The sequence below is a fragment of the Phascolarctos cinereus genome, unplaced genomic scaffold, assembly GCF_003287225.1.
Source record: "Phascolarctos cinereus isolate Bilbo 61053 unplaced genomic scaffold, phaCin_HiC Scaffold_5;HRSCAF=322, whole genome shotgun sequence".
Lineage (NCBI taxonomy): Eukaryota > Metazoa > Chordata > Mammalia > Diprotodontia > Phascolarctidae > Phascolarctos > Phascolarctos cinereus.
Window position 1 is genome coordinate 124,729,961 of NW_027555958.1, and position 20,263 is coordinate 124,750,223.

General features: G+C 34.5%; 1 protein-coding gene across 1 annotated transcript in view; it reads right to left on the minus strand.

Annotated features, from left to right (window-relative positions):
* Positions 1 to 20,263, minus strand: part of ENPP1 (ectonucleotide pyrophosphatase/phosphodiesterase 1) — a 113,733-nt gene that overhangs the window by 20,235 nt on the left and 73,235 nt on the right. The window contains exons 13-21 of the mRNA XM_020987073.2: positions 19,953 to 20,084; positions 18,038 to 18,069; positions 16,967 to 17,094; positions 15,328 to 15,397; positions 12,960 to 13,047; positions 10,306 to 10,472; positions 9,323 to 9,374; positions 5,264 to 5,418; positions 1,282 to 1,411 (exon numbers count right to left, since the gene is read on the minus strand). Of these exons, the coding sequence (XP_020842732.1) occupies positions 1,282 to 1,411; positions 5,264 to 5,418; positions 9,323 to 9,374; positions 10,306 to 10,472; positions 12,960 to 13,047; positions 15,328 to 15,397; positions 16,967 to 17,094; positions 18,038 to 18,069; positions 19,953 to 20,084 (954 nt within the window). The remainder of the gene's footprint in view (positions 1 to 1,281; positions 1,412 to 5,263; positions 5,419 to 9,322; positions 9,375 to 10,305; positions 10,473 to 12,959; positions 13,048 to 15,327; positions 15,398 to 16,966; positions 17,095 to 18,037; positions 18,070 to 19,952; positions 20,085 to 20,263) is intronic.

Below are 20,263 nucleotides of genomic sequence, written 5' to 3' on the forward strand. Positions count from 1 at the left end.
AAGCAGAAACTTTTAAAAGTAAGTGCCAATTAGGAAGTTTCATCAATATTTATTAGTAAAAGTTATTCCTTTGTTGTATCATCCAAATAAATTCATCATATTGACAATCATCCTTCCCTAAACTAAGCTCCATTCCTGAGTGAGAAAACATATTCACACCTTGGATTTGGAATAACACTGATTATCCAGAAAAAAAAAGTAACGAGAACAGCAAGTTGGCCTTGAGATGCTTACATGAAGTTGTCCTATATAATTCCAATATTAAACCTTAAATCTTATAATAATATGTAACATATAATACAATAAACTTTATAATGCAATTGCCAAGTGATGACCTAAGACAAGTTACTCAAGTGACTGTAGTGGGGAGTTGCCTCAAACTATGAGAGCCAGTAGGACTAGCAATTTTTATATTTGGCACTCCTTAAAAGATGCTCTGCCAGAAGGATATAATATTATCAATGGAAAACCAATATACTGAAGACCCCTTCTTTTTTAATAATTTAATATTTTATTTTTCCCAAATTACATGTAAAAACAATTTTTAACATTTATTTTTAAAAATTTTTGAGTTCCACATTCTTTTCCTCCCTCCCTCATTGAGAAGGCAGGCAATTTGATATAGGTTATGCATGTGCAGTCATGCAAAACATATTTCCATGTTAGTTGTATTGTGAAAGAAAACACAGACAAAAAAAGTTAAAATAAATTAAGTAAAGGAAAGAGTATGCTAAGACTCTTTCCCTTTAAGAATACTAGTTTACCTTTCTGCTACTGACATTTATAATCACCTTTTAAGCACACACACACAAAAAAAAATTTAAACATTTCAAAGCTCTTATGCTTTTTTTCCACCATCTATGGAGCCATCATGGTACAACACAAAAAGTAATGGCTCTACAGTCAGAGAACTTGGGTTTAAATCCCAACTAGAATGCTATTGACCATGGCAAAATAATTTAAGTTCCACAGGCCACCATTTCCTCATCAGTAGAATGAGGGTGTTGAATGAAATGACCTCTCAGGTCCTTTCCACTGTAGATATAGGATCTAACCTGAGCTTTTTTCTAATCTTTATACAAGAAAACAGAGGAAACAATCATATCTACGCTACTAGCATCGTCGTAGCTATTATACATCAAAATATTTTTACAGAGTTCAAGTCTTTATTAAATTTTCAAAAATCACAATTCAAACAACCATTGAGCAAACAGACTCAAACAACCATCATAGCATAGTGTGGGTCTAAAAGAAGTTAAAAAAAATTTAAGTTACACTTACGTGGAGGGGAGAGGAATCCATAACTTAGCTTTGGGTTATTTTTATAAAATGAACACTTCTGGATGGGACTTGGAGGTATTCGATGATCCTGGTAGAAACAGTTTAAAAAGTCTTCTGCAGAGAAGCTGTCCTAATGAACAAAATAAAATATTCATTTAGGTCCATATTGGTCAGGAGAAAGTAACAAAAGTGAATGTTATTAAAATAGCAAGCCATAAGAAGGAGCAGTGTGGTAGTGAAAAAAAAGGGGAGGATTTATTTGGAGTCAGAAGATACTGGGTTCAAATTTTGACTCTGCTGTTCACAATTTCTGTGTACTTGAGTCTCAGCTTCCTTATTTATAAAGTGGAGGATTGGACTAGATCAAAGGTTCATAACCTTTAAAAACTGATAACTGTATTTCAATGTAATTGATTTCCTTTATAAGCCTACATATTCCTTTTTCTGCATTTAAAAATATCATTCTGAGAAGGGGTCCATAGGTTTCACAAGTCTACCAAAGGGGTCCATGACAAAAAAAAGTTAAGAACCCTGGACTAGATAAGTGTTAAAGTCCTTTCCAGTTCTAAATCCTATGAACAAACCCAGGAACAAGGAAGAGTAGGGGTGATATTATTTAATCTCTGAATTTCCTGCAGTTTGTAGCTTAATGCCCTGCATATAGAAGATGCTAAATACATTTTAAATAAACTGTATGAAAGAAATATAAAATCAAGACAGTAAGACTTCTTGGTCTGGTCCTCCATAAGACATAAATTGGTATAATTGTTTATGAGGTGAAAGGGTAAAAGTACAAGAAGAAATGTTGGTTTTTTTAAGAGATTAAACTATATTCTCTACTTATCCACATTTTTTTCTTTATGGTTTGACTCCCTTGGAGTAAACAAGGAGAAATTAAACATGTCCCCAGTTTCAGGAACAAAATGCATCAAATGAAAGTTTAGGAAAATTTAGGGACATAGATTACCATGAAGCTGTACTCCTTTGGTTACAGTATAGGAGCCTAATCAAGTAGAAACAAAAACTAGCAAAGGTAAGATATTTATCTATCCTATCCCACTAAAAGATGGGATGAGAAAATGTTCACAGCATATTGAAGCACAAAATGTATCCTGCAAGGAGATTCAAGATTCTCCAAAATTGCGAAGTATTTCAGGTTTAGTCTAAGAACTAAAAGGAAATCTGTAGTCTACACACCCAATGACAGAGATAAGTAAGAATCATGCATTCATTTCTAACAGGAATTTTTCTACAGAGTACACATTACCACATATCCTTATTTCTATGTTTGGACATGCAATACTCACAGTTTCTACAGTATGATGTTGGCTAACATCTTTATTCAAGCTTCTGAAATAAATTTTTATGATAATTTTGCTCATTGGCTTCCCCTTCAATTGAAGACATGTGAAGTACGAACTACATGCCAGGTATTTGGGTAGTTATTAAACACACAATGATTAATGTGATTAGGACTCCATTCTCAAGGAGCTTACATTCTAATTAGAGCTGGGGGAGTATATGATAAGGTTGAAGAAGAGATATAAACAAAATACTATGAGAATTTGAGGAGAGAAAAGGCATTTTTACCAGGGAGGGGTCCAGAAAGGCTTTATGGACAAAATGATAGGTCTGAGTTGGCAACTGGAGGAGAGAGATTTTGAGAAACAGATACCTTTCTGCCTTGATGTTCTTCTCTTCTCTCTACGTCTTCAGGATACTGCTCTCTGCTCTTTTTCTTCCTACCTCTCAGACTTTTCCTTCTATCTTCTTTGCTAGATACTCCTCCAGATCACATCCTCTAACCATATGTCCTTCAGGGTTCTGTCCTGGGCTCTCTTCTCTTCTTCTTGTATACTATTTCACTTGGTGATCTCATCAGTCCCCATGAATTTAATTACTGTCCTGTTGCTTCTCAAGTCTACTTTTTGTGCCCCAATCACTCTTGACTTCCAGTCTCACATCTCCAATTGCCTTTCAGACATCACAAAGTGGATGTCTAGTAGACATGTGAAATTCAATGTGTCCAAAACAGAACTCACTACCTTTCCCCTAAACCCTAACCTAAGAGTTATCCTAGTTTACTATCTCTCACCTGCATATCCAAGCTGATACCAAGGTCTCCTGATTTCCATCTCTCAAATATGTCCCCTTCTCTCCTCTGATACTGCTACTCTCCTGGTACAGACCCTCATCACTTTACACCTGAATTATTGAAACAGCTTTTGGTGACTCTGCGTGCCTCAAATGTCACCCTCGCTTCAATACTTCCTTCAGCCACTAAAATGTAGATCCATTCATGAAACACACACATACACACACACACACACACACACACAATATACTCCAGTAACTTTCTATTGCCTCCAGGAACAAACACAAAAATGTTCTACTCTGTTTGACATTCAAAGCCCTTCATAACCTAGTTCCCTCTTGCCATTCCAGTCTTCTTATACCTTATTCTCCAAAACATATTCTTCAATACAGTGACACTGGCTTTCTGACTATACCATGAACAAGACACTCCATCTCTTGTCTCTGAGCATTCTCTCTGGCCATCCTCAATGTCTGGAATGCTCTTCCTCCTTTCCTCTAACTGTTGACTCCCTGGCTTCCTTTCAGTCCCAACTAAAATCCCACCTTCTACAAGAAGCCTTCCCCAACCCCTCTTAATTCCCTCTGTTAATTATTTCCTATTTATCTTGTATGTATGTGTGTGTGTGTATACATACATATATCTTTACATATATATATATGTATATATATATATATATGTATATATATATATATATTATATATATATACACACACACACAAACATGTTTGCATGTTGTTTCCCCCATTAGACTCTAAGCTCCTTGAGGACAGAGACTTTTTTCCTCTTTTTGTATCCCCAGCATTTAGCACAGTACCTGGTATACAGTAGGTACTAATAAATGTTTAAAAATTAATTTAATGATGGAAGGGAAAAGTATAACACAGAAAAGGAGAGCGTAAGAATGGAAAACATCAATCTAAACTGTAACATAGAATATGTGAAAAAGGACATAGTGTTGCACATGGAAAGTTGTTACAGATTGTGAAGGGCCTTGAATGTCAAGTCCAGAGATATATTTTATTAGTCAATTTATTAACAGCTCTCTGAAGATTTATTTGCAGAGGAGTGGCAGTCACAGTCACAGAAGTATATATGAATTAAAAGTATTAATTGGATAGTAACATGGAAGACAAACTGGAGAGGGGACTGGACAAAGGGAGACATATTAGTAGGTTAATAATTTAGGCAAGAAAAGATGAGGGCTTTATCTAGGATGGCTGCAAAATAAGTGAAGGGAAGGGTCTAGATGCAAGAGATATTAAGGATGTAGAAACAGATTTATTTAACAACTGAGTAGAATACATGGTGAAGTGACAGCCAAATATTAGACTAATAACTAATTGCTGAATGAATAAATGAGTGAAAGGGTTATATAATCCAGGCAAATTCTTGATGATCATTTGCAGATGAACACATTTCCCTGAACTTATTCTATAGGTAGCAATCAGTAAAAAGGCAATTATAGAATGTGAGAACTAAAAAGAACCTTGGAAGTTATCTAAACCAACTGCCTAGTTTGAGAGATGAGAAAACTGAGGTTAAACTGCTTTCACAAGGTCATAGAACCAGTTAAAGGCAAAGCCAAGTCTATTCTCAAAGAATGGTAGAATTCAGAGAGACATTTAGAAATCTAACCTACCTTCTTCATTTTCTAGACATGGAAGCCAAGTCCCTGAGAAGTTATGCAATTGGCCCAAAATCACACAGGCTGTGGAGAGAGGTGCTGAGATTGTAATCCAAGTCTCTTGGGTCTCAGTCCAATCTCTCTATTACAAGTCTTTGGTTATAAACCAAGATTGACCGTGAACAAATGCTTCCTTACTATTTTGCCTAATAATGAGCATTTAAAATGTCAAGGGTTTCATCACAGTTACATATACTTGCATTTTTGCCAACAGTGTAGGAACTCCAGAGCGGCATTGTGATGTCACGGCTGTATGCATTTACAAACTGGTGTTGGTAAAGAAGACAATAAGTACTATTCTTCTGGAGCACCCTGGGCCTTCCATAGGGTAGGATGTTACGTTTGATCATCTTTTCTAAAATTTTAAGGGAAGGAAAATAAAACACGATCTAAAGGACAAAGTTACTATTTTAATCCATTCAGCATGTCCGCAAAAATGAAAAAAACATATTTTCCCCACATACATTCATCTAGTATTTGCCTCTGTTTATCGCAAATTAGAAGTCAGCTTTAATGCTCTAAATCAATTTGCAAATAGAAAAGTCATAAGATTTAAAGAAAAAAAAGAGAGATATCATTGTAGCTTGTTCCTATGAGCAGACAAAAGAAAAATAAGAACAGAAAACTACTGTAAAAACCACTTGGGAAATCCCAAGTTCTCTAGCATATATGCTTCATCAATTAAGGCCACTTCACATTGGGTTTATGAAATTTTCTAAAGCCCTTTGGTCTTTATTAAGTGTCAATTGTCTTTATTAGTGATTCTTTCTAGCTTTCTGATTTATTCTAGAATGAAAGTTCCTGAACATCTGAAAGCGAACGAGGTTTGTTTGTTTTTAGAACAATCAAGTTGGACAGCATATAGGTTAGCAATTGGGAAACTAAAATTAAAGAATCATAGTATCTTAGATTTGGCAGAGATCTTAAAGATTGCTTAAATGAGAAGAAACCTCCTTTATGACTTCCCCAGTTACTGTAGTGGTCATTCAGATTCACCTGAAAGACTCATCAGTAGTGAGTTACTCTCCCCACTGACAAAGTCAATTTTACTTTCAGGCATCTCTCTTACAAGACTTTTTTTTTCCTTAGATGGAAACTCTGGCTCTCTGAGGCCAAGCAAAACAAGTTTAATCTTTCAAATATATAGCAGCTTTTCAAAAACTTGAACAGTTATACTATCATCCTGATACCTCTCTTCTTTAGATTAAACATTCCTACTTCCTTCAACTAATCCTTATATGGAGTGATTTCTAGTCCTCACCATCCTGGGTATTCTCCTTCAGACATATGCTAGCTTATTAATGTCGTTCCTAAAATACAACCCTCAGACCCAGACACAATACTCTGGACATAGCCTAATCAAGGTGAAGCACATGGGAATAATAACTTCCCTCTCTCTGGACACTGCATTTCTTCAACACTTCAAGGATCCCTGATTTTGTCTGAATGGGGATGCAGACACTAACAATGCATCTTGTGATCCCTTTCTGGCTTAATAGATGACCTTTGAGGATGTCTGTGAGCAAAACAAACAAAAATATATATCACCCTGTGACTAGCCTTTCTTAATTTAGACAGACTGGTCTTTGGACAACTGACCAAAATTTACATCATTGGGACTAGAACTTACAGTTTTGTTTTGGTTTTTTAGCTTGGTAGACCTTATTAGTTTTTGCATTCCACTGACATAGGTTTTGAGATGACTCTCACCCCCTCATCACAATGAGGTATTAGAAAAATACTTTTCTCTATTAATTAAAGCTATTCTGATACATGGTAGCTATGAGACCCTGAGGAAGTTATTTAAACTATATATGTCCTAGGCAACTTTCTAACTGTAACTTACAGAAAACATACCAACCTACAGTAGTACAAGCATATAGTTTCTCTGTCTTAGAGTTCCCTATGCCAATGAAATAAAAGATTCAGTCTCAGTCCTTATACCTAATATAGGCTAAACTTACATCTTCTTTCTCAACTTCCAATTCATATTATTGATTTTGTTGTGCCAAGTTACACTGCTGAATCATTGAAACTGTTGTTCACTAAAATGATATAATGCAGCTAGGTAGTACAGTGTTGAACCTGAAGTCAGGGAAACAAGTTTAAATCTGGCCTCAGACATTTACTATCTGTGGGACTCTGGACAAGTTACTTAACGTCTGTTGTACTCAGTCTTCTCAACTGTAAAATGTGGATAACAATAGTATCTATCTCTCAGGATTGTTGTGAGGATCAAATGAGACAATGTTTGCAAAAAGCATTTAGCACAGTGCCTCACGAGTAGGAAGGACTATAAAAATGCTTATTCTCTTGGGGCAGCTAGGTGGCACAGTGGATAGAGCACCCGCCCTGGAGTCAGGAGGACCTGAGTTCAAATTCAGCCTCAGAACAAACACTTGACACTTACTAGCTGTGTGATCTTGGGCAAGTCACTTAACCCCAACTGCCTAAAATTAAAAAAAATGCTTATTCTCTGGGGTAAATTATCTCACACAAAACAGACAAGACAAGGCTTTTACAGTGGAGGGAAGGTGAGAGGGAATGAGTGAATCTTATTCTCATAGGATTTGGCTTAAGGAGGGAATAACATACACACTAAATTGGGTATAGAAATCTATCTTTCCTGACAGGAAAATGGAGGGGGGAGGGAACAAGAAAACAGGGGGATGATAGAGGGGAGGGCAGATTGGGGAAGGGAGTAAGCAGAAGCAAATACTTCTGAGGAGGGACAGGGTCAAAAGAGAGAATATTTATTTAATGAGGGGGGGCAGGATGGGATTAAGGGAAATACAGTTAGTTTTTCACAACATGACTACTATGGAAGTATTTTGCATAACTACACACGTAATAACCTGTATTGAATTGCTTGGCTTTTCAATGAGGATGGGTGGGAAGGGAGGAAGGAAGAAAATTTGGAACCCAAAGTTTTAAAAACACGCGTTTAAAAAATTGTTTTCACATGCAACCGAGAAATAAGAAATACAGGAAATGGGTTATAGAAATCTATCCTGCCCTACAGGAAAATAGAAGGGAAATGGGGTAAGAGAAGGCAGGGAGAGATAGAAAGGAGGGCAGATTAGGGGAAGGGATATTCAGAATGCATGCCATCTTGGGATGGGGGAGAGGTGAGATGGGGAGAAAATTTGGAACTCAAAATCTTGTGGAAGTGAATGTTGAAAACTAAAAATAAATAAATTTTTTAAGAAATGTTTATTCTCTTCCCCCTCCCTTTCCCTTGTCTTTCTCACTTTCCTCACCTGTAAAATATAACAATACTTGCAAAGATTAAATAAGACAATATTTGTAAAATGAACTTTCCAAACTTTAAAGAGCTACATAAACACAATCTATTGTTATTATTAAAATTCTGTGTCTTTTTCACATCATTGTGTAGCTACGTCTTACTGATCCAGCACTCATGCAATTGACTTCTGAACCAATATAGGACTTCACATATATCTATCCCTATTAATTTTCACCTAATTCAATTCAGCCCAGATTTCTAGTCAGATTTCAGAGATCTTTTTAGATCTTGATTATACCATCTAGCACATTAGGAATACAAGTCAAATCTTATAGGCCAAATAACTATTCTGATCAAAATATTATCTTCTGAAAAACATAGCTATGTGAAAAAAAACTGAAGCAACAAATCTCTGTACAAGAAAATCAGACAATGTCAGGTTTAGGGTTGAGAATTCAGTAGCCCTAATTTTCTACAGAACTTTGCAAAGGCTGCTGCCTTGATAATTTTAAGCTGCATCTAAAAGACACCAAATGCACAGATGAAAATGGGAAAAATCATTTTAATATTCCTAATTTTTATTCAGATGTTTAATCAGCCCAACTTTAGGTACAATGAATCACTTTAATATGGCCCCTGGTGCCTAGTACAGCATCCCATGGACACGAGAGCTTCAGTAGAAGCTACTGATGGCAATGTTAAATCATCATCTGAGGCTCTATTATTAAATATCACTCAAACCTTCAAAATATCTTCCTCGTGGTCATAAAGAGAGATTCAGCTCCCACAAAATATGATATCGCTCACTATTTCCAGTGTAAATACTACTGCCCCCCTTATGACTAACAGTCTAGACTGTCTAAAACAAAGAGATCTCTGTGTTTCACCAGGTAGGTACATTAATAGTAGAAGTTGCTTTCTAGGAGTTTTCTACAAGAATCTTCTATGTTTCTTATGCCACTAATGAAATATTCACTTCTGCATTTCTTATGTAAAAATAAGACTGCCTTACCTTCTTCTGTGGACATATTTAACTCTGATTGAAAATCCATTGTGGATGAAACCTAAAATGTTTGAAAAATTAAAAAAAGAATTCATGTGAATTTGTAAGATTATTATTGTTTGTGTCTTTAATATAGGAACTGGATACCATAATTAACAAATATTGATCCTGCATAAATTTGAAATGTTGAAAATCTTATGTGGGAGAATGCTATTGTTAATGATCATAATTCCATAAAAATTTCTTTTTAGGACAAATTAAACATTGGAAATACATAAATTGAAAACTAGTCATTTCATGCCACCTCTATTTCCACCACCTTCTTACAATCTTAAACAGACCAGAGACAGAAAGAAAGAAAGAAAGAAAGAAAGAAAGAAAGAAAGAAAGAAAGAGAAAAAAAGAAACTAGCCTCTAAAATATCTTTATGGATAATTATTCCATATGTTTAGCAATATCCCACCACAAATTTATCACCTGTGCAGGCTCTTTTAAATGTGTAGTGGGAGGCAAGGTAATTTTTCACCAAAGAAGTATCCCACTTTGTTCTCTCTCTACTTAGAGGACATAAATGACATTACAGAAAATAAAAATCATGCTCAATTTAAATTCAATGTCCCATGTTCTCCTTTTCTGTTTATCTCTGTCTTTCTGTCTCTGTCTGTCTCTTTCTGTCTGTCTCTCTCCCCCTCAATAATAGCAGATAATAAAACATACTCTGCTGTTCAACAATGACTCAACTTCTCTGTCTCACCTTAATCACATCAGAGCAAACCACTGACAAAACACAAAATCAAAGGGCAAAACTGAGAAGTTAACCCCAAAAACCCAAACAAAAATATCCAAATATTCCAAGACTAAAAAAATTATCCTCTACAGCAGCAAATTTTTGTTTTATCTTCAAATATTCATCAAATGTCTTCTATACTGTACTGGGCACTGCAAAATTACAACACTTAAATGAGTATCATTTATCAAATCAGTCTCCTTACCGAGTCACATGAGCAGCCAAGGTTCTCTCTTGTTTTCTTTGTAAAAGGGCATTTTGTTGGATGGCTTACTTCTTTGGGATGCTCTGGTATGTGAACAGGTTCCTTTAGAAGATGGTTAAGACTTCCATGAGTCCCATTATTTGAAGCTGGTTTCAAATTCAATAAATCTACGATGATTCAAAGAATGGTGGATAATTATTTGAAAGAACTTAAATTCAATATAAAAAAGATAGAAAATGATAGATATTTCTTAAATGGCATTATTATATATTTTTTTGAAACTGGGCTGCCCTATCTCACCCAGCCTGGAAATGTGGTGACCACTCACGGGTCTGATCCCACTACTGAATGGCACAAGACCTACTCCATTTCTGATCCAGGCTGGTTTGTTTCTCTGTAGACAATGTGATAGTCCCCTGCTCCTGGGTGCTCACAATTTTGGTGGCATGGCTAAGCCTACCAGCTTAGAACTTCTGAGCTCCAACCATCCACTAACCTCAGCATCCTAAATATCAGGGATTACAAGCTTGTGCCACTATGCACAGTGATTCTATTATATTCTTAAAACTAAATACACATAGGCATTTATAAGACCTGTACAGGAAGAAAAATTAAGGAATTTATACTGCTCTGATTTATTTCAGACTGGGTTTTGACTATACTGTTTTTATTGGAAATTTGAAGAGACTTGACACACTATATAATTTATAAAATTTTCTGTGGAAAACAATTTGGACCACTAAAGTGATTATACATTAGGAACATTTCAGATTTTCCAAATGCCAGATTATAGAAACATTAAGAAACATTTACAAATACAACTCAGTATATCATAAAAGATTCAGTTCATATATAGTGCCAGGCTGAGCCTGATATATTCTAAAAGGGAACTTGTTCATTCATACATTCCTGCCATTATTGCGAACTCATTCTCCTGGGATAATAATGGACACTGTCTATTCCTACCCATTTCGTCCTCCTGTCAGGGCCAACGGTCTCCCTTCTTAGGTCTCTATTACTACATCCTCTTCACTTTCTTACAATTTCTCTTTCATTGGTATCATTGATGCTTCTTTCTATTGCTTCTCCTTGTGCCTATAAAACTGCTCCTTCTAAGACTCTTACTGAATTATCATCTTCATCTATCACATTAAGTATGCTTATCACACAAGAGCCTTTTCTAGTCCATTTTTGTCTTCTCTCTCTTCACTCTCTCCCTTGGTGTTCTCATCAGTGCTATTCCCAATGCTTATTATCATCTCCATGCAGATGATTTCCAGCTCTACATAACCAGCCTTCACCTGTCTCCTGAGCTCTAGTACTATATCAACAACTGTCTGCTAAACATCTCTACCTGGAAATCCTACAGACATCTCAAACTCAAACTCATAGTTCACCCAGACTTTATTCCTTCTCCAAAATTTCCCATTTCTGTTAATGATAACCATCTTTCCTCCAATTCAGGTTTGAAACTTTTGAGCCAACCTTCCCTTCCCCTCAATGCACATATGTAATCAGATTCCCAAGTCTTGTTAATCCTATCTCAATGATATCTCTTATATCCATCCTCTTCTTTCCTTACAAAGCCTCTACATTAATTCAAGCCATGATCCAGGGGGGTAGTTTCTTTTTTTTTGCTTTTTGGTGAGGCAATCGGGGTTAAGTGACTTGCCCAAGGTCACACAGCTAGTAAGTGTTAAGTGTCTGAGGCTGGATTTGAACTCAGGTCCTTCTGACTCCAAGGCCAGAGCTCTACGCACTGCACCACCTAGCTGCCCCCCAGGGGGGCAGTTTCTTGATGTAGAATCAGAGGACTTAGGTTCAAAGCCCACTTCTGCCATTTACTACCTCTATGAACTTGAGCATATTGGGCAAAAGACAACAACACAGTATAGTAGATCAAGCATTAAACTTGGAAGACATGGGTTCAAATCTCACTTCAGATACTCACTAGCTGTGTGACATTGGGCAATCCTCTTAACTTTTCTAGACCTCAGGTTCCTCATCTATAAAATGAAGGAGTTGGATTTGGTGACCAATCCTTTTCAGGTATAAAATTATGCTTCTATGTCTCTATGATCTCTCTGTATCTCAGTTTTCTCATATGTAAAATGAGGCACTTGAACTAAATAATCCTTAAGGTCCTTTCAAGGTCTAAAATTTATGATGCCTCATCATTTGTCACCTGGATTATGACAATATGCTAACTGGTTTTCCTAGCCTCAAATCTCTTGCCTAACTAATTCATCTTCCAACTAGCTACTAAATCAATATGCCTAAAGCTCAGATGTGAACATGTTAAACCCCTCCCTTCTCAAAAATCTTTGATGGGTGTCTTTTGTCTAGGCCAGCATACTGGCTCCTGCCAACCTTTCCAATGTTATTTCACATTACTCTGATTTTCACAAAGACTCATTTTTTCCCCAAACATGGCATTCCATATCCCACCTCTTTAATTTTGTACAAGTAGACCCCTATATCTGGGACTAAACAAATATTTGTCAATAGAGTGAATAGAGAACAAAGACAAAAATATTAAAGATTATTCCAAAAACATATATACTACACCATTCTATATGTATCCATAGGATAGCTTACTAGCTATCTCTCATTCCACATAAATTCTCAGAAATCATGAATCAGTTTGTACTTACCACACATTAAGTTATAAAGTTCAATGTTTTCAAAGGGTTCGACTTTAGTGTTATGTTTGAATGCAGGTCCATAGCCAATGAAGAGGGCCTATGATTTGACCAAAAAGATAAGCGTTTAGTGTCAAAATACACTGAGATATGCCTAAAGAGCTTTCATCTATAGGATTTTAATTTAATAATTTATTTGTATAGTCTTAGGGGAAGATGAGAAGGAAAATGCCAATTGGTAAATATTGTTTATTATTAATAATAATGATACCTTATATTGATGTTTAGTATAAACTATCCTCTGAGGTAGGCAGGGGAAACATTATTATTATTATTGACATTTAATAGATAGGGAAACTAAGGTTCACAAAGCTTAAATGACCTGCTAAATGTTAATTAATCAAGCATTATTAAGTACCCACCATATGCCAAGTACTATGTAGGTAATAAAGATACAAAGACAAAAATGAAACAATCTCTGCCCTTAAGGAATGTATATTCTTTAAGGGAGAACAAGAGGTATACCTATATAAGAACGTGAAAAATTTATACAAAATAAATACAAAGTGATTTGAGGGATAGGAGGCACTAACAGCTGAAGCATCAGGACAAGCTTCATGTAGAAATTAGCACTAGAACCTGAGAGCTTCCAAGGAAGATAGGAATTCAAATAAATGGAAATGAGGGAGTATATTACAAGTATGGAGAGCAATACAGAGGCACGAAAATGGGAAATAGAATATCACCTATAAGGAACAGCAATAATGTCAGTTTGATTCAACGGAAGAGTAAGTGAAGGGGAACAATGTATAGTAAGGATGGAGTCAGATTGTAAAGGGTTATAAATGTTCGAGAGAAAAGTTTGCATTTGACTCTAGAAGTAGTAGGGAGTCACTGGTCTTTACGGAGTACGGGAATGAAATGGCCAGCCTTTACTTAAATCCCTTTAGCTGTTATGTAATGGAGTGGGGAGAAACTTCAGTCAAGAAGACCAATTAAAAAGCTATCACAATGGTCCAAGCAAGAAGTGATAAATGTTTAAGCTAGGGAGGCACAATGGAGATATAAAAATGTTCAGTACAAGCATTTACATCTTGGAGGTCAACAAAAGCTACAAACCAGGACATTTTTTGCATGGTTGATTGTTCAAATTTAAGAAAGTGATCAAAAAAATGCTAATATTATTAACTGATTTTATCTGATTATATAATTATATAACATCATAACATATTATAGAATATAATTATATATTAACTAATTATTACTAATCATATTTTATATTAATAAACTAATTAACTAATATGTTAAATAATACTGCTTATTAATATCTACTTAATATTAATATCACTATCATAATACTCATATCACATTATCACTATTTATATTAATAAGAAATAATTACATCGTATTTATAATAAAATTATATTACCAAGTAAATATTAATATTAAGTATTTTAATAATATAATATGCAAGCATATATGTTGTTAATGACTTGCGTGGTAAGTTAATGATTTCTTAAATTATTTAATTGTTAAATATTATGATTTATTGTGTGTTTTATTAATGTGTTAACATTGCATCATATAATATATATTCTATATAGTTATGTTATTGTTATTATTACTGATAGAAAGTAGATTAAACTAGAAAGTATATCAAGCATACTTTTTTTTGCCTAGAGAGCTGGTTGTTAAACATTTACCAGCACACCTTTGGTGGTGATAATATGAGTAAAAAGGAAGGAACAGATCTGAAAAGGAGATTATGGAGGTTGAATTGACAATATTTGGCAAATTATTGAACTGGGGGAGAGGAACAGTTAGAAGTGTTGAGGGAAAATGGGAATAGGGAATCCTTAGATGCAAACTTAGGTGGCTGGAAGACTGGAGATGCCTTTTCCAGAAATAGCAAAGTTAAGTGAGTGGCACAGCCAGAATGAGAACACAAGTACTTTTAATAAGCACCTTATAAACATCATTCATTTTATCTTTACAACAACTTCATGAGTGTAGTAGTAGTATTTTCCCTATTTTTCCAATAAAAACAAGATAGAAGTTTTAAAATGTTGAGTGATTTGCCCATGGTCCTGTACAATTAATAAGTGTAGCAAGCAGGATTTTACTTCACTTTACTTTAGACACCTCTGAAAAGTCACATGTAAATCAATTTATAGTAAATCAAATCATTTTAAGTGCATAAGAGGAGTTTATTTTAAGGATTTTAAGAAATCCTTTTGCAGAACACAGAATCATTCTATATTTTGTTTTGTGAATTTGGATTTTTACATATCATTTTTTAAAATTGGGATATATGTTTGCAGTTATTCATCAAACAATCTTTTCTTTTTGAAAAGACAATAAGGTATAATATTCCACTTACTTGCATATTTGAGAATATATTATCTGAGCCATGGAATCCAGATCCACAAGATTTTCTTTCTGCTGGATTCCTAATTTTGACATAGACACACTAGTTAACATAATGTATTGATATTTTATAAATAGAATGAGATTTTTACATTTATTGTGCCTGGCATACAGTGGCTGCTTAATAAATGCTTTATTGGCTGAGTGATCTAAAAGTAAGAACCTACTATGAAGACACAAGACTGATGAATTAGCTAGCTTAAAAAAAAAACCTACTGTACAAGTTTCATTTACCCTTTCTACACCATCTTCCTGTTTCCTTCTATCTTCCTGTCTTCCTCTTTGCCCTCTTTCCCAAAAATTTAGTATTGTATTAATAGACAAGATACTCAGTAAAATACCATTACTTGACTCTTAGCTCATCATTTGAATTCACTCTGGGTCAAGAAGATGGACACACACAGCATCCACTCTTTACTTGGTGACCATTACACAATTTGATCATTTAGGTCTTGGTTTATCAATAATGTTACTTAACTGGTTCATAATTTTCATTGAATGACCCAGGTGCACAGAGTCCTATTAAAGTGCTCTGATGTGAGGTGCAAAACAATCGGTACAATCCTGCCCCTCGTGAAGTTTACAGCCCAGTAGCACGTGCTTGAAACTACTTGCAAAGCAATGTTTTATGGAATAGGAATTAACAAAATACAAAAGTGGAATTTAAATGCTAAGAAAATTCCAAATAACAGGGCGAAAAGATATTGGTGAAGTTAAGCAGATGACAATCTGCTTTCATATTAAGCTTCCAAGAATTCATTGCATCTTAAGGTGACAGAACATTATTATAAACATCTGTATTTTGAATATCCTGCTAACACACGATTAACTGGCTTCCCTGTCCCTCCTCCATCTCTTCTCCATGTTCTCTTCTTGCTCTGCAAACACAATCTTTTCACAATTTTCATTTAATAACCAGAACCCTCATAACTGTTTTCACTATACCTGCTTCCATCAGTCCTGCTGATTTTTACTTTGCAGTGACTCTCTCATCTACCTCTTCATTTTTATTTATATAGCCACAATCTTAATCTAGATCTTGTTACCTGACCAGCCTCCTTCTGGACTCCCCGTTTTTATTTTCTCTTCCCTTGGGTCCAAATTTTGCCTCAAAACACTTACAAGTTCTATAATTCTGACCAAGCCACTTAACTTTCTCAGGTTCAGTGACCTCTTCTGTAAAATCAGGAATAGAACCTATCTCATAACAATATTGTGAGTATAAAATGAGATAAAATGTAAAGAACTTTGCAAACTTCAAAGCACTATATAAATGGTAGCTATTATTAATATAATTAAATTATTGTTATTATTACTAGCTACGACTAGCTGTGTGACCCTGAGAAAGTCATTTAACCTCTCTCAGTCTCAGTTTCCTAATTTGTAAAATGGGACTAATAACACCTACTTCTCCGGACTATTGTCCTGTGATTAAACAAGATAACACACATAAAGCTCTTTATATACCTTAATGCACTTTCATTATTATTCTAATACAATCTATTCTCACATAATCTGCCACAAACACTATTTATAATTTTGTTCCCTTACTTCATAGAAAGTATTAAAGAAAGGACAAAAGCAGGACTTACATTGCAAGCTGCCACTGAGGATCTAAGTAGAATGTCAAGGGCTCAATTCTATCACTCTTCGCAAAATGTAACCGCTTGGGTAAAAATTGTTTCAAATAAGGTTTGAAATGTTGATCTGGTTCCCTGCACTGAAATCACAATTTTAATTTAAAATAAGTTGAATCATTATTTTCATGTTTTCCAAGAAGTGTTCCATTAAAGTACAACTCTATTCCCGCATTATGGCACACAAGTTATCTTGGGCTCTTGAAGGTTTTACCAGCAGATTAAAATGCTCTGGCGCTCATCATAAAACTTTAGCACATGAATATAAGCTTGAAGATGTAATGCAAATGTTCTGTCTGAGGACCAGCCTAGTTAAATTTGGAGAGGCTCAAAATCAAGAAGGCTGGCACACTAACTCAGAATTACTACCCACAAAAGCACAAAGGGAATCACATTGGTAAAAGTAATACTCATACTAATGAAATTACAAATCCTTGGGACAGTGAAGTATTTAAAACCTTCAGATGAGTAGGGTCAGCATGAAATGACTTCAAAAATCATAATGAAAATGTTTCCTGCTCGCAAATATTGTTTTGTTTTGTTTTGTTTTACCAACTTGTGTAATGAAATAGAACTATAAAAGAAAACCAGAACCTAGTTCTCAGGATTTATCTAAGTCCAATATCAGAGCTGGCTAAAATGTTCTAGGTGGGACAAATTTAATGTCATTAAATATTGTGTTGGTTCTGGCTATTGACTATCTAATCAGTTTACAAATATTCTCTCATCCAGAATGATAAAGACTTTCCTCAATATTCATGATTAGAATACAATAATCTACCTTAACAGGATTAAACCCTTAAGCCTCCTTAAAAGTTACTGATTAGGCAAAACAAACCCACACAGGCAAAAATTTCAAACTTGCAATCCCACAATACAAGTTTTTACAATCTTTATTTAAGCCATGGTAGGATAAAGTATGTTTAACATTATTCCCCCATCAATGATTTTTATTATTTAAATTTACACAGTATGTACTCAGTGAAATTAAGAACAATTGGATATTACAAAATAAGTGATACTTACGGAAAGATTTGTGGCAATGTCTTCATAATTAACTGAAAGAACACCGGATAATTAGTAAGCAAGAGTTTATTATATAACTAGAAAAAAAACACGGTAAGAACATCAAAGGAATTCAAGCAAAAGCATTGGTTAAACACATAAGTTTCAAATGTCTATTTGTGAAGTTGCCATGCATTAAATATATACTCCCTGAAACACTTCCACAATAAGTTCAAAATAAATGTGACCTGAATATAAAAGATCACACCCCAAAGGCTAATTAAAAGAGAATGAGATTTCTCACAATGAAAACAAGTGGAAGATTATTAATGTAGCAAAGATTAGAAGCTATCATTAAAAATATAGATTTGATTACATGAAATTAAAAGGCTTTTTTGTAAAAAAAAAAAAATCAATGAAGCTAGGAAAACACCAGCTGGGGAAAAGAACTGTATCAAATGTTTCTGGCAAGAGTTTTATATCCAAAATACATTGGGAAATTACCACACATATAAAAGATAAATAGTCCCTCCCTAAATGACAAGTGATTATAGATATGAAATGAATAGTTCTTAAGAAAGAATTGTAAATAATTGACAACCTATGGAAAAACTGCCCCAAACAACTAATAAGAAAAATACAAACAAAAAAAACCTCTGAGATTCCAAAAATTGGTAAAGATAACAAAAAATAGCAATAGTCAAGGTTGGAGGGAATGGAGAAAGATAGAGGAACCATGAATTGGTTTGATCATTCTAGAAAGCAATTTAGAACTGTGTAAAAATAAATCCAAAGTGCCTATGCATATCCTGTGACTATATACATACATAACCCAAAGAAGTAACAGATAGAAAAATCATTTGTATATACCAAAAGATTGATAAGTGTACTTTTTGCAGTAATAAAAAATCCACAGAAACATGATAAACTGGTGCAGGAAAGAAATAAACAATGCTAAAAAAAAAAAGGTAACAATGGAAATGGACAAAATAGTACAAAGAAACTAAATGCTATATAATCATAATTACTAGTCTCAGACCAAAGGAAGAGTTTAAGAAAATGTACCTCCCTCTTTGCAGAGGTAGGGGACTCTTGAGTGTGGAATGTAGCACATACTATTAGAAATAATTGATGTGTTAGTTCTTCTGAGCTGTTCCCCACCCCCAACCATTTTTCTTTTGCTCGTTTCTCAGAAGTATACAAGCAATTAACTGTTCTCTCTCAAGAACTGCAAAGGCAGAGAGGCAGGGGGGTACAAAAGAAAATGGTTTCAACTACAACTGAAATAACATTTTAAAACAGACTTCCTGACACGATTGGCTTGAAATAATGTATTATATTTAAGAGACAACGTGTAATTTAGATTTTCCTTTGGCATTTTTAAAAATAAATTTTTAATATCATTTAGAATGGTTTCAGATTGTCTTTCTTAGGGGTAAGACTCACTGACTTCTTAAAAAGCCTCCTTTTAAAAAAATTTTTTTTCAACAGTACTAATCACTCTATACAAGTATTAGCCCAGAAAACAAACGGTTTTATATTAGCGATCAGTTCTGTTACTGTTATTAATGACAATGAAATTGACTTGCATAAAATAAGTTTTAATATTTTATAAAATGTTCTGTCTGTAGGTCACCTAAGATGATGAGTCCTGTACTTTAGCAGTATAATTCATACGCTATCACAGAAGTGCTGAAACTTAGCAGATCAGGTTAGAAGGCTTGAGAAAGCATGGTTACACTTCCCCTGCCAGTGAAGTTCCTTAAAATCCTTGAGTTGCAGAAGATTTTGGCTACTAATCCAAAGATCAAAAGGAAAGTAACATTCTTATCTATCTGATCCCTTTTCTCCTTCCTGGTCAATATTGACTACATTCAACTTGTAATAACAAGTTCTGAATATAATCACTCATTTTCTGGTAAGTTTAAATACTTACAAGTCTGATAATCATCTTGAACATCAATAATTCTCAATCGAGCTGCAGGACCATAAAATACTTTGACATTTTTAATATCCCCCAAATATTTATTCAGGTAGACATATTTTTTACAGCTACCTTGTTCCATTCCTAAGGAGAAAAAGAAAAAAGCATTAAAAAAAAACAGCTGGAATTCTTGAAAGAAAGGAAAGAAGAACTTTATCAGACAGAATAAGCTTTATCTTAAGAATTTCATTTGGACAATGATCTATGACAATTCCAAAGGATTCATGATGAAAAATGAAACTAAACTCCATATAGAGAACTAA